Source organism: Cherax quadricarinatus, chromosome 12 (assembly GCF_038502225.1).
Source record: "Cherax quadricarinatus isolate ZL_2023a chromosome 12, ASM3850222v1, whole genome shotgun sequence".
Taxonomy (NCBI): Eukaryota; Metazoa; Arthropoda; class Malacostraca; order Decapoda; family Parastacidae; genus Cherax; species Cherax quadricarinatus.
Window position 1 is genome coordinate 2,639,982 of NC_091303.1, and position 15,867 is coordinate 2,655,848.

At 39.6% G+C, this 15,867-nt stretch overlaps 1 protein-coding gene across 2 annotated transcripts in view; it reads right to left on the bottom strand.

Annotated features, from left to right (window-relative positions):
• Prps (phosphoribosyl pyrophosphate synthetase) overlaps window positions 1-3,446 on the bottom strand; it is a 56,617-nt gene extending 53,171 nt beyond the window's left edge. Inside the window, exon 1 of one of the 2 annotated variants that reach the window (XM_070084203.1) lies at window positions 3,189-3,446. In XM_070084203.1, the coding sequence (XP_069940304.1) occupies window positions 3,189-3,418 (230 nt within the window). In that variant the 5' untranslated portion in view covers window positions 3,419-3,446. The remainder of the gene's footprint in view (window positions 1-3,188) is intronic. The other variant, XM_070084204.1, reaches the window with a different exon arrangement.
• Between the last annotated feature and the right edge of the window lie 12,421 nt (window positions 3,447-15,867).

The window sequence follows — 15,867 nt, forward strand, 5'->3', positions numbered from 1 at the left end:
AAGAGATTACAGATTTCTCCTATAACCAAAATTTGGCAGGCATAATAAAAGTTTTTATTTTCCAGTTCAACAACCATCAAACCAACATTAAATAATTACTGCACTGACAATTTCTGGCTGTTAGGGTTACATTTTTGGCCTGACCACAGGTAATAATAGTTACCTGGGTCCTTAAGAGAAGCTCACCAACCAAACCCAAGAATGGTTTATTAATGCAGTAGGCATGAAAATGGCTAATATATTAGGCCATAAACTGATTCTGAAAATGCATGGAAATCCATATACTGAAAAAAAAAAAATTTCAAGAAACAGGTTACAAAAACAAGTGGCATGGATAACAAGATTAATGGAGAAACTTTGATTATGCAGAGCATTTCAGGTATACTAACTAGGACTCAAAACTCAGATGCAACTCCATCAGTGGTCTGGACATGATAAAAAAAAAAAAAATAGCTCACTCTGACGAAGTCTTGCCGCCATCTACAAAATGTGTACTTGACCCACTGACTTCCCACCAACTCATCCAGATACAGTCAAGACAGTGATGGCATACTGTGAAAAGTATATTAAAATCTTAGGTATGTCATCAGTAAACCTGACAGTAGACATGGGTGCATGTAGAATGGTCTGATCTTAATGTTGTGCTAATACTGGGTAATATGCACACCTTAATATCTTTCTAGATATGTAGTGGGATTCTAGTGAAAGGATCAAAACTGAAAAAAGTACTGGGAGCAACATACAGTGACATCAAAGGCAAGCTGAGTAAGTCTTGGGCACATGCTTTATAGGGGTTTTACATAGTGGTGTCTGCACTCCTGGCTGATATTATACAAGATTAAGAAAAGTACCTTGATGACTGTTGAACAGCCAGAACTTGCAAGATCTCACCCTACAGGACACTTGTAGGTTGAATGCCTCTTGAAACCCACAATCATAGTTCTCCAGTTTGTTCAAGCAGAAAGGGAAGATTATATTTAACAGTTGCACTGCTTGGAAAAGATTTTATTTCTTTGAAGCAGGTCACTGGCAATATTGTATAGCACCTTATTAAGTACTGTATACCTATTTTTGGGGATTTCTGCAAAAAGCTCAATGCTGCCTTTCGTCAGTTCCTGTGGAGATAAGTTTTCTTGTTCATTTGTATGTCTACATACAGTACTATGAACTCCAATATGGAAGCAGAGACTGTCTCAATCCCAGAGCCATAGCCAAGTTGAAACAGTCTTCTCCCTAATCTGAGTATACATACAGTACTGTCTCATTCTTATGATGCCATGTTCATTACTCCACCTCCTCATAGTACTCTCCTCTAAGATGACTCTATTTACATTACTGATCCAAGAGGATTAGTAATCCAGGAAAATACAATATAGACACAAGATGTATACAAAAGACTTGGCAGACGATGCAACTTCCCCCCAATGAAAAGCAGGGGTGTCACTGGCACGTTAAGAGACCATACAATAAGTGTCAGGGGCCCGAGACTGTTCAACTGCCTCCCAGCATACATAAGGGGAATTACCAACAGACCCCTGGCAGTCTTCAAGCTGGCACTGGACAAGCACCTAAAGTCGGTTCCTGATCAGCCGGGCTGTGGCTCGTACGTTGGTTTGCGTGCAGCCAGCAGTAACAGCATGTTACCTACAAGCCAACTATTCTCAGATATCTATTTATGGCTAGGTAATATGGCAAGCAAAGGTAAAGAGACTTCTCCATACATCCCACCTGATATGGGTGCTCAACTCCATGTCTTCTTAGTTGTGAATCAAGCATGCCAGTCACTGTGCTAAGAGGCACTGCCACAGTGCCATGAGGCAGAGTTAATTACCCAGGATAACCCAAGAAATGCAGTGTGTCACTGAGGGACTGCCTGTCTTATTTCCAATGGGGTCCTCAATCTTGTCCCCCATGATGCTACCCACACCAGTCGACTAACACCCAAGTATCTACTTGATAGGTGAATAGGACAATAGGTGGAAGGAAACACATCCAATGTTTCCACCCATACCAGAAATTGAACCCAGACCCTCAGTGTGTGAAGCGAGAGCTCTGCCAGCCAAGCCACGGGGCCTGGCTGTTTACAATCATAGAATTAAGTATATTCAGGAACATTATTATTATTATTATAATCAAGGGGGAAGCACTAAACCCGGAGGATTATACAGCGCATGGGGGGGGGATGTGGAAGGCATTCAGGCTTAATTCGGGGAACTGGAGCATAGATCCAATTCCCTAAATCAAGAGCCCCTCACCAACATCAAGGAACCTTCCTTGAGGGGTATTCAGGAACAGATACACACAAATAGTTACATAAATTATCACACATAACAGCATATGTGTAAATTACCTAGGATAACCCAAAAAAAAAGTCAGTGACTTTATTTCCACTGGGGTCCACTAAAGCCACAGGAGTCATAGTGTCAGGGGAATGAAAGACAATCAGGTTTGATCCAAGAAGTGAAAGTGGAAAGGTCCAATTAGTTGGATGAAAAGCCCTTCAGCATTACTGTATTATTATTATATTCACAAAATGCGCTCAACCCGCATGGAAAGCCCTCCTGCCCAATGGAAATAAGTCACCCTGAGTTTTTTTCTGGGGGGTGGAGGGGGTTATTCCAGACAACTTACACATAGGTTATTATGTATGATAATTTGTGTAAGTGTATTTGTGTGTAGCTGTGCCTAAATAAAGTTAATTAGCTACAGCGTCAGTCAGGGACCCCAAGTCTCTCTTAACAACCACATCCTGCCATCTATAAGCTTGCTTCCATACGCCGCTGATATCCATAGCTACTTTATTCCAAAAGATAGTGTAGTTTAGACATTAGTGAAGTGACAGTATGGTAAATAGAAGTATAATTTATGAAGTTAACTCCGTGTGAGATGATGTTGAGGTGAGCGACCACCTGACTTGCTTTAAGCTTATTAAGCTGATCTCAGCTTTCCTGCGTATTGCTCTCCTGTAACATTAATATAAATTACAATTTTAATGCAGAGAACTATCCTGAAACTCAAAAAGAGATGACATTGCATTATAAACAAATAATAATGGCGGGTAAATACGGACGGCAATCTGTTGAACCAAAATGAATAGGAATTTCTTCTACGGTTATAATATTAATATAAAAAAAATATGGGTATCTATGATAGAGTTAAGAAAAAAAATGGCTAGATCAAGGCCTTACCACGTCTCCAAATTTGAAAACTTCTTGGTGACCACCTTGCCCAGATCAATACCTAGGCGGTCTACCACCCGCTGGGCCAAGTCTGGGTGCGAGGAACCCGAAAAGATCTTGATATTGGGCATTGTGGTGTTGGTTGGGGGATGGAGCGGGCGAGGATCTCCAGTAATGTTAATGAGACAACTCAGGGTGATGGCTGGAGACCTCGTCCCCCTCCCTGCTACATCCAGCATTCCAATAATCTCCCTATACACAGCCGCGTTATTCTCACACCTAGCCAAACTCTTCCAAAATACTCGGGGAGAAAAAATATACGATAATTACAATGCTTTCCCGTTTAACTATATTTTTGTAGTGAATCTGTCTATATACACATTGGCAGTTTCCTGTTGGAATTAGTGAAAGCAGCAAGATATCTAATATTTAAGTAGTCCTCATTCCTGCCTAAATAAACTAGTCAAGTTATTTCTTATATATTAAACACAGGTCTTGCTACTATAGAAATTAAAATGTTACGATTTATCTTTCTTGATATATAAATACAAATCCGGTTTTTTGTTTGCTTGTCCGCGCAAATAAATTTACTTAGGTCGATTTCGTCTTACACGTAGATATTATATAAATTGTCTGCAAGTGTTTAATATTACGCATAATCAATAAGGAGGCAACGGGGGAAATTTATGATTAACCTACGATAAATTAAATAGAAAACATATTATGTCGAATGTTTCTAGGAAAAAAAAACTATGATCAAAATTAGATACACGACATTGTGTGACTACCCTGATTTATATGACATTTTACAAGGTTACAACACTAGCTGTAACTGTATTTACCTAACAGACCCAGGATGATTGTCATGCCCTACTACAACACATTCTCTCTAGGTTTCACACACAAGGCAATGAATTATTTTTATATGATACATCTTAGGCATTGTATATACATTTATTGAGGCGCGCTAAATACGGAGGGGTCTTACAGTGAGGCAATTATATTCGATCCAGGGAAAGGGATAGTAGCTCCAGTTCTTTGGATCACGACCCCTTCAGCGGCGTTAAGGCACCTAAGGGAAGATATTTTATGTATTAACAAGGTGATTTTGGAATCAAAGATGGTATGTCAAGGTCGATTTTTTTTATGAGGTAGGAGGTAGGCGGCCATGGTAGAGGTCAGATATATCCAGTTACAAGAGTAACTCTTCCAATATACTTGGGACAATCTTATTCCTGTTTTATCTGCCTTATTTACTGCTACTCTTTGACAAACACTGATCCGCGTTACTCTTCACTATTTCCTGTTATTTTATTTCAGACTCTCTAATCAAGATATTTAGTACTTCTAAGGCAATTAGTGTTGCCGATATTGACCAGAACGAAATATATAGGTAACATCGCTAATATAACACCTGCTGAACGATATCCAGTCTTCATGCATCATATAACTAAATTAAACTAATTTAAACAATCATAGTAGAGAATATTCACATCCTTTACCAAGTTTAACGTATAGCAAAGCTTATTTGTGAATTGTCTCAGATTAAAAGACCATTATAATTAAGACTATATAATGAGAAGAGAACTAGAAAGTACGGGCTGGCAGCTTCGTACTATGCTGCTGCTGCTGATGTTGTTCATCATGTAACTTATTACGTCGTGACCATAAGTCTAACAGCGCCGCCTCTTTCAGTCATGCAAGCTGTGTTGCAGTTAGACTAGTTTAATGGTACTTAGGAAAGCATCCTTAAAATGTATGTAAAATTCAATAATTCTGTGTCATGACCATTTGGCTAATAAACACAACTGGCGTACTAATTTCTAGTGTGGATTTTTTTTTTTTAATTTTCTGAACACCCGCAGTGCATAATTATGAGGGTTTTGTAGTAAAAATAAAGGGTATATATAACCCCACAGAAAAGGAGCCTGGAGTACTGTACATAAACTAAAATGTTGTGTAGTTTTAAAAAAAGGTTAGACACATGACTGGGTGTGAGTTCGACCTGACCAGCATGGGCCAGTAGGCTTGCTGCAGTGCTCCTTTTTTATGTTCTTAAGCATATCGCTGGGCACGCACATACACAGAACAGCGTCGGTGGCATATAAAGATAATTTCTTTCGGATTATTAACCTGGAGGGTTAGTAACTAGATAAGCCAACGAGGCCATTTTATTTGGCTTATTTCCACTGGGAATCTTTGATCTTCCACATGATGCAATTTACAATATTACATACATAGGGAACAGGGAAGGTGAGCACCATAGGTACACGGCGGGGTTTGGGGAGACAGCCTAATACTACAAAACTGAACATTTTCTGGGTAAATAATAAGCATTTTCAATGCTAAATAAGGCAGACTCTTTGATAATTCATTGATCATTTTGTGTTTGAGATTGATAAATTGCTTATAACCTCACCATCATGACTCACAAAATCGTAATGACATGACTGCAAACAAACCATACCACGGGTAGGGATAGAACCCGCGATCAGAGAGTCATAAAACTCCAGACCGACGCACTAACCACTTTTATCAAGAATAATAAATCTTCGTTATATGTACTGATATTTTATAAACATAATATTATATGGATATCAGGGTACTCTTAAGAAAAGTCAGGACAAATCTCTTCCACCCTCCTAACTCTAAGTAAAGTGCCACCCCATATAATAAGTAAGTTTATTAGGTATACACAAATACAGTTACATAGATTATCATACATAGCAGCATATGTGTAGAGAACTTTGGATAACTCAAAAAAGTCAGAGTGACTTATTTCCATTGGGGTCCTTTAACCACCTTATTATTGTACTAGCAAGGAGATAATATCTTATTATTACACAGCCTCAACTCACTTAGTGGTGCAAAGGTGACACTGAAACATTATCAAAGATGGCTGACACAAACCCACTACCATTATAGTATGCTCCTCACTTGGCGATGAATTCGTTTACCGACGTGGCATAAGGAATGGAACTTCGTCGTTAAGTGAAGAGAGACTGTACGGTAAAGGAGATATACTAGGAATAAGGTAAAATGAGTTACTAGCTAAAAAAAAATAAAAAATCATGCTCCTCCCTTTCTGTCCCTACATTCAATAGGCACCTTTTAGCTCTCTTCTTGAACCGGTTCATGCTATAACTGGCTTTGACATGTGCAGGCAGCCTGTTCCACTCCTTTATTGCTGTACAATAAAAGGTGTTTGAAGCCTGGCCACTGACTGTGGGTACTACAAAGTTGTGCTCTCTCCCCCTAGTATTATGATTGCTTTGGTTCCCAGCCTTTAGAAAATTAGCAGCAAGATATTCTGGACACTGTGAGCAATTTTATAAACTTGATATAACTTGAGTTGTATTATTCTGTCTTCAACATTCAGCATATCCAATTGTTGTAATTCATCCTGACCTACATGTTCTCTTGGACCCAGGTCCAGGATGAACCTTGCTATTTTGTTCTGGGTGATTTGCAGTCTTTCAGCACTAAACCCACAGAGGATCATACAGCGTCTGGGGGAATTAGAGGCAACGAGGTTCAACCTAAGGAGGAGGAGTATGGATCCAATCATTTGGATCAAGAGCATTTCACTAGCATCAAAGCACCTTCCTTGAGGGGCGACATACAACAATTCCACTCAACTACGTGGAAAAGAGCAACAGATGTAAGGAAATATGCCTACCATTTCCACTTGTGCTGGAATTAAACCCAGGTCCTTCAGCTGTGAGTTAAAGGTGATACCAAATGACCCACAAGCCTCCTGATGTGGGTCTGTATTTTTATTATTATATTTATGGGAAAGGTAGGTAGTAGGTTGGTAGACAGCAACCACCCAGGGAAGTACTACCGTCCTGCCAGATGACTGTGAAACAAAAACCTGTAACTGTTTTGCATGATGGTAGGATTGCTGGTTTCTTTTTCTGTCTCATAAACACGCTAAGATAACAGGGATATCTTGCTACTCCTACTTACACTTTGGTCACACTTCACAGACACACACATGCATATATATATATATACATACATCTAGGTTTTTCTCCTTTTTCTAAATAGCTCTTGTTCTTTTTTATTTCTTCTATTGTCCATGGGGAAGTGGAAAAGAATCTTTCCTCCGTAAGCCATGCGTGTCGTATGAGGCGACTAAAATGCCGGGAGCAATGGGCTAGTAACCCCTTCTCCTGTATACAATTACTAAAAAAGAGAAGAAGAAAAACTTTATAAAACTGGGTTGCTTAAATGTGCGTGGATGTAGTGCGGATGACAAGAAACAGATGATTGCTGATGTTATGAATGAAAAGAAGTTGGATGTCCTGGCCCTAAGCGAAACAAAGCTGAAGGGGGTAGGAGAGTTTCAGTGGGGGGAAATAAATGGGATTAAATCGGGAGTATCTGAGAGAGTTAGAGCAAAGGAAGGGGTAGCAGTAATGTTAAATGATCAGTTATGGAAGGAGAAAAGAGAATATGAATGTGTAAATTCAAGAATTATGTGGATTAAAGTAAAGGTTGGATGCGAGAAGTGGGTCATAATAAGCGTGTATGCACCTGGAGAAGAGAGGAATGCAGAGGAGAGAGAGAGATTTTGGGAGATGTTAAGTGAATGTATAGGAGCCTTTGAACCAAGTGAGAGAGTAATTGTGGTAGGGGACTTGAATGCTAAAGTAGGAGAAACTTTTAGAGAGGGTGTGGTAGGTAAGTTTGGGGTGCCAGGTGTAAATGATAATGGGAGCCCTTTGATTGAACTTTGTATAGAAAGGGGTTTAGTTATAGGTAATACATATTTTAAGAAAAAGAGGATAAATAAGTATACACGATATGATGTAGGGCGAAATGACAGTAGTTTGTTGGATTATGTATTGGTAGATAAAAGACTGTTGAGTAGACTTCAGGATGTACATGTTTATAGAGGGGCCACAGATATATCAGATCACTTTCTAGTTGTAGCTACACTGAGAGTAAAAGGTAGATGGGATACAAGGAGAATAGAAGCATCAGGGAAGAGAGAGGTGAAGGTTTATAAACTAAAAGAGGAGGCAGTTAGGGTAAGATATAAACAGCTATTGGAGGATAGATGGGCTAATGAGAGCATAGGCAATGGGGTCGAAGAGGTATGGGGTAGGTTTAAAAATGTAGTGTTAGAGTGTTCAGCAGAAGTTTGTGGTTACAGGAAAGTGGGTGCAGGAGGGAAGAGGAGCGATTGGTGGAATGATGATGTAAAGAGAGTAGTAAGGGAGAAAAAGTTAGCATATGAGAAGTTTTTACAAAGTAGAAGTGATGCAAGGAGGGAAGAGTATATGGAGAAAAAGAGAGAAGTTAAGAGAGTGGTGAAGCAATGTAAAAAGAGAGCAAATGAGAGAGTGGGTGAGATGTTATCAACAAATTTTGTTGAAAATAAGAAAAAGTTTTGGAGTGAGATTAACAAGTTAAGAAAGCCTAGAGAACAAATGGATTTGTCAGTTAAAAATAGGAGAGGAGAGTTATTAAATGGAGAGTTAGAGGTATTGGGAAGATGGAAGGAATATTTTGAGGAATTGTTAAATGTTGATGAAGATAGGGAAGCTGTGATTTCGTGTATAGGGCAAGGAGGAATAACATCTTGTAGGAGTGAGGAAGAGCCAGTTGTGAGTGTGGGGGAAGTTCGTGAGGCAGTAGGTAAAATGAAAGGGGGTAAGGCAGCCGGGATTGATGGGATAAAGATAGAAATGTTAAAAGCAGGTGGGGATATAGTTTTGGAGTGGTTGGTGCAATTATTTAATAAATGTATGGAAGAGGGTAAGGTACCTAGGGATTGGCAGAGAGCATGCATAGTTCCTTTGTATAAAGGCAAAGGGGATAAAAGAGAGTGCAAAAATTATAGGGGGATAAGTCTGTTGAGTGTACCTGGTAAAGTGTATGGTAGAGTTATAATTGAAAGAATTAAGAGTAAGACGGAGAATAGGATAGCAGATGAACAAGGAGGCTTTAGGAAAGGTAGGGGGTGTGTGGACCAGGTGTTTACAGTGAAACATATAAGTGAACAGTATTTAGATAAGGCTAAAGAGGTCTTTGTGGCATTTATGGATTTGGAAAAGGCGTATGACAGGGTGGATAGGGGGGCAATGTGGAAGATGTTGCAAGTGTATGGTGTAGGAGGTAGGTTACTGAAAGCAGTGAAGAGTTTTTACGAGGATAGTGAGGCTCAAGTTAGAGTATGTAGGAAAGAGGGAAATTTTTTCCCAGTAAAAGTAGGCCTTAGACAAGGATGTGTGATGTCACCGTGGTTGTTTAATATATTTATAGATGGGGTTGTAAGAGAAGTAAATGCGAGGGTCTTGGCAAGAGGCGTGGAGTTAAAAGATAAAGAATCACACACAAAGTGGGAGTTGTCACAGCTGCTCTTTGCTGATGACACTGTGCTCTTGGGAGATTCTGAAGAGAAGTTGCAGAGATTGGTGGATGAATTTGGTAGGGTGTGCAAAAGAAGAAAATTAAAGGTGAATACAGGAAAGAGTAAGGTTATGAGGATAACAAAAAGATTAGGTGATGAAAGATTGAATATCAGATTGGAGGGAGAGAGTATGGAGGAGGTGAACGTATTCAGATATTTGGGAGTGGACGTGTCAGCGGATGGGTCTATGAAAGATGAGGTGAATCATAGAATTGATGAGGGAAAAAGAGTGAGTGGTGCACTTAGGAGTCTGTGGAGACAAAGAACTTTGTCCTTGGAGGCAAAGAGGGGAATGTATGAGAGTATAGTTTTACCAACGCTCTTATATGGGTGTGAAGCGTGGGTGATGAATGTTGCAGCGAGGAGAAGGCTGGAGGCAGTGGAGATGTCATGTCTGAGGGCAATGTGTGGTGTGAATATAATGCAGAGAATTCGCAGTTTGGAAGTTAGGAGGAGGTGCGGGATTACCAAAACTGTTGTCCAGAGGGCTGAGGAAGGGTTGTTGAGGTGGTTCGGACATGTAGAGAGAATGGAGCGAAACAGAATGACTTCAAGAGTGTATCAGTCTGTAGTGGAAGGAAGGCGGGGTAGGGGTCGGCCTAGGAAGGGTTGGAGGGAGGGGGTAAAGGAGGTTTTGTGTGCGAGGGGCTTGGACTTCCAGCAGGCATGCGTGAGCGTGTTTGATAGGAGTGAATGGAGACAAATGGTTTTTAATACTTGACGTGCTGTTGGAGTGTGAGCAAAGTAACATTTATGAAGGGATTCAGGGAAACCGGCAGGCCGGACTTGAGTCCTGGAGATGGGAAGTACAGTGCCTGCACTCTGAAGGAGGGGTGTTAATGTTGCAGTTTAAAAACTGTAGTGTAAAGCACCCTTCTGGCAAGACAGTGATGGAGTGAATGATGGTGAAAGTTTTTCTTTTTCGGGCCACCCTGCCTTGGTGGGAATCGGCCGGTGTGATAATAAAAAAAAAAAAATATTTATGGGAAAGCACTAAACCCTATATAGAATCATACAGCACCTTAGAAATGAGGTAAGCCAGTTTGTTCCAAGGAAGGCAAGGGTAGTTCCAATTCCTTGGATCAAGAACCCATTGCCAGGATTACGACACCCCTTTGAAGGGTATGTGCTCCTATAGAAACAGCTTTCAGGAACCTTTAAAATAATTTAAGACTATTTATGACATATATCTGACCTAACATAAAGAATGCATTTGCTTGGCACCTACAACTGATGAAGTATGTAAAAAATAGAGAAAATCCAGAGATTCACAATATGACTTGGTCATGGAGCTAACAGGGCTCACCTATGAAACTAAAAGACTGAACCTGATGATCGTACATGAAAGGACAAAGAAAAACATAGTGCATTAGATACTCAGAAGAATTGGCAGGACACTGTAAGGTGAGGATTGGGGACAAGAGGCCATAAATGGAAGTTAAAAATGAAAATTAGTCACTAGTATATTAGAAAATACTTCTTCAGCTTCACAGTGATGAGGAAACAGGATAAGTTCTTATACACATACAAGAAATACTAGCGGAAGCAAACACATTACACATATTTAAGGATAGATATGACATGTCCCATGAGGTAGTAAGCTGGTTGTCTGCTGTTAAGAAGTGAAGGACCTGAGACTGAGAAGTGAAGGACCTGGAACTACAACTAGTCAGGGAATTATAATACAAGAGCTTGTGTTATAATTCGAAATGCAGACTGAGATGATAATTTTCTGTATCCAAATCCTTTTATTTTTCAATGACAAATTTAAAAAGAAATCTACAATGATCACAAGAGATGGGCTCATTGTTACTAGAGGCATAGTAGTGTTATAGTTTCATTTTACAAGGCCATAACATTATAAATGAACACTGAAATTCCAGAAAACACATACTGTACTTACCAAAGATGGGTTCCATGAAGGTATTAGAGGAGGTAGGGATAGAGTGAGGGAGTTAGGGCCATAATCTCTTCCATACATTGTTCATTGGAGTGACTGTCAATTCCTTCCTAGTGTCATCAATGATGATGATGGCATTCAGGATATTAAAAATCTTCCCAAATTCCTTAATTTTTGGCTTATTCTTTCTAGCAACAGGTTTTGTGAAAGTTTTCTTTACATAAGTTGATTTGAAAGAGTTGATAACACACCGACAGAATTAAAGCTGTAGTGTTCTGAAGAAGTCGAAGCTTGACATGCTTGAAAGCATGTGCTATTGTCACTGGATGCATTGTTGCTGCATTGTCTATGAGCGGTAATGCTTTATGAGCTAAGTATTTGTCAACACAGTATTTTTCAACAGCAGGGAAAACATAAGACTTTAATCACCTGGTATACATTGCCTTAGTTACCCATGCTTTCTTGTTGGCACACTACATTACTGAGAATAACCTCAATATTTTTCATGGGTTGTCAGAGAATGGCTTCAGCCTGAAATCCCCAGCTGCACTGTCATTTACAAAAATAGCTAGTTGGTCTGTTTGAGGTAAATGTTCCTGATGGCATATGCTTCCAGAACTGTACAGTTTCATCCACTCAGGATTTCAGAATATAAGACAGCTGCTTCAGCATCACTACTTCCTGCCTCACAAACTATCCCTTTCAAACTATCCCTTACTAGTAGTGAGAGTAATGTCTTGATGCTACCTTTTCCTTTCAATCATCAAACAAACTTAGGGCATGTTCATCTGGGTTTGGTCCTCAATCCACACACATTGAGATGGCCACTTCATATCCTGCTGTGAATCCTGTTTCTTGCAGGAGCAACAGGATTCACAAAGCTAAGACTTTCATCACCTATCTCGCATTTACAAAAGATGGCGCATACAATAGATTTAGCCAAACCAAGAGGCTTCGTTATGTCACGTAACTTTTCATCCACATCCACATGCCAAAAAACGCCCAAATATAGTTTATGAGTAATGCTCTTCCTCTTGACCTTAGGTGTAATGGCACTTTCAGAAACCACTGGTCATTTAGCAATCATGCTGTCATAGGTAAAACATGCAAAAAGTTCCAGAAAAACCAGAAGGAACACTGACACTTATGAAACACTGACACTTATGGAACACTAGTGGGCATATGTGAGCTGCTCTACTAAAACATTTTCTCATGAATTTTCACAAGTCATAACTTTAACAAATAGTGAGAAGTGAATCTGCTGCATCTTGTCAGTAGGCTAGCAAGCATCACACATGCCACATGTTGGTTTGCCTATGCTGCCCACTTAGAAGAAGTCACTGATCAGGGTAAGTTCAGCACAAACTGTGTGCACATATGTTGGTTATGTCAGTTCAGTCATTGTTCCATGAAATGGTCGCTAATCGAGAGCAAAAGTCTGCAGCCAGTAAATTTGGTCATTTAAAAAGTGGGAGCAGGTTGTTAAGTGGAAGGAGGATCCTTCTGTATGATTTTATTGGTTGTTATCTGGTATTAAGCTATGCAGATATTTAATAAAAGAGGGATCACTGCATTAAAAACTCCACTATAGGCTCAGTAGCTATGGTGGCTTAGAAAGTTTCAATTTAGCAGGGTTGGAGTTATTCTTATGCAGTATTATCTTCTCTCATGACAGTCCCAACACCAAAGTAGTGAAACTGTTTTGTGTATATCCAGTATATGGATGGGTGGCTGCATGAACTTGACCTTGCCCTTGGCTAGCTGGAGTGCTCTGATACAGGCACAGTACTCTGTACTATTCTATCAGGTGGCAACTGTCCCTTACAATTCCTTTTCTTTTAAGAATGTTAATCCTGAAAGTAGAGTTCATTTAATTTGCTAGTTTTATTGTGTAACTCATGCTCAATCTTAGGTCCAGATTCTAACATGTGAGGCACTGAGCTATGTTAAGCTTAAAAGGCCATATATAGTTATGTTTCAGGTTATTACTTTTCATAAAAGAAATAAAATATACAAATATAAAACCATAAAGCTCTAAAAAAAAAGACAAGGGGTTTAGTTCCAGAAATTTTAGTTCAACTCTAAACTTACCAAGAGAAAACTAATAATTTTTTTTTTTTTTCAACAAGTTGGCCGTCTCCCACCGATGCAGGGTGACCCAAAAAAGAAAGAAAATCCCCAAAAAGAAAATGCTTTCATCATCATTCAACACTTTCACCACACTCACACATAATCACTGTTTTTGCAGAGGTGCTCAGAATACAACAGTTTAGAAGCATATACGTATAAAGATACACAACATATCCCTCCAAACTACCAATATCCCAAACCCCTCCTTTAAAGTGCAGGCATTGTACTTCCCATTTCCAGAACTCAAGTCCGACTATATGAAAATAACCGGTTTCCCTGAATCCCTTCACTAAATATTACCCTGCTCACACTCCAACAGATCGTCAGGTCCCAAGTACCATTCGTCTCCATTCACTTCTATCTAACACACTCACGCACGCTTGCTGGAAGTCCAAGCCCCTTGCCCACAAAACCTCCTTTACCCCCTCTCTCCAACCCTTTCGAGGACGACCCCTACCTCGCCTTCCTTCCCCTATAGATTTATATGCTTTCCATGTCATTCTACTTTGATCTCTTCTCTCTAAATGACCAAACCACCTCAACAACCCCTCTTCTGCCCTCTGACTAACACTTTTATTAACTCCACACATTTTCCTAATTTCCACACTCCGAATTTTCTGCATAATATTTACACCACACATTGCCCTTAGACAGGACATCTCCACTGCCTCCAACTGTCTCCTCGCTGCTGCATTTACCACCCAAGCTTCACACCGATATAAGAGTGTTGGTACTACTATACTTTCATACATTCCCTTCTTTGCCTCCATAGATAACGTTTTTTGACTCCACATATTCCTCAATGCACCACTCACCTTTTTTCCCTCATCAATTCTATGATTAACCTCATCCTTCATAAATCCATCCGCCGACACGTCAACTCCCAAGTATCTGAAAACATTTACTTCTTCCATACTCCTCCTCCCCAATTTGATATCCAATTTTTCTTTATCTAAATCATTTGATACCCTCATCACCTTACTCTTTTCTATGTTCACTTTCAACTTTCTACCTTTACACACATTCCCAAACTCATCCACTAACCTTTGCAATTTTTCTTTAGAATCTCCCATAAGCACAGTATCATCAGCAAAAAGTAACTGTGGTAATTCCCATTTTGAATTTGATTCCCCATAATTTAATCCCACCCCTCTCCCGAACACCCTAGCATTTACTTCTTCTACAACCCCATCTATAAATATATTAAACAATCATGGTGACATTACACATCCCTGTCTAAGACCTACTTTTACCGGGAAGTAGTCTCCCTCTCTTCTACACACCCTAACCTGAGCCTCACTATCCTCATAAAAACTCTTTACAGCATTTAGTAACTTACCACCTATTCCATATACTTGCAACATCTGCCACATTGCTCCCCTATCCACTCTATCATATGCCTTTTCTAAATCCATAAATGCAATAAAAACTTCCCTACATTTATCTAAATACTGTTCACATATATGCTTCAATGTAAACACTTGATCTACACATCCCCTACCCACTCTGAAACCTCCTTGCTCATCCGCAATCCTACTTTCTGTCTTACCTCTAATTCTTTCAATTATAACCCTACCATACACTTTTCCTGGTATACTCAATAAACTTATTCCTCTATAATTTTTACAATCTCTTTTGTCCCTTTTCCCTTTATATAAAGGGACTATACATGCTCTCCGCCAATCCCTAGGTACCTTCCCCTCTTTCATACATTTATTAAACAAAAGTACCAACCACTCCAACACTATATCCCCCCCTGCTTTTAACATTTCTGTCATGATCCCATCAGTTCCAGCTGCTTTACCCCCTTTCATTCTACGTAATGCCTCACGTACCTCCCCCACACTTACATTCTGCTCTTCTTCACTCCTAAAAGATGGTATACCTCCCTGACCAGTGCATGAAATTACCACCTCCCTTTCTTCCTCAACATTTAAAAGTTCCTCAAAATATTCTCCCCATCTACTAACTCCCCTACTCTATTTTTAACTGACAAATCCATACTTTCCCTAGGCTTTCTTAACTTGTTTAACTCACTCCAAAATTTTTTCTTATTTTCATTAAAATTTCTTGACAGTGCCTCTCCCACTCTATCATCTGCTCTCCTTTTGCACTCTCTCACCACTCTCTTCACCTTTCTTTTACTGTCCATACACTCTGCTTTTCTTATAACACTTCTGCTTTGTAAAAACCTCTCATAAGCTAACTTTTTCTCTTTTATCACACCCTTTACTTCA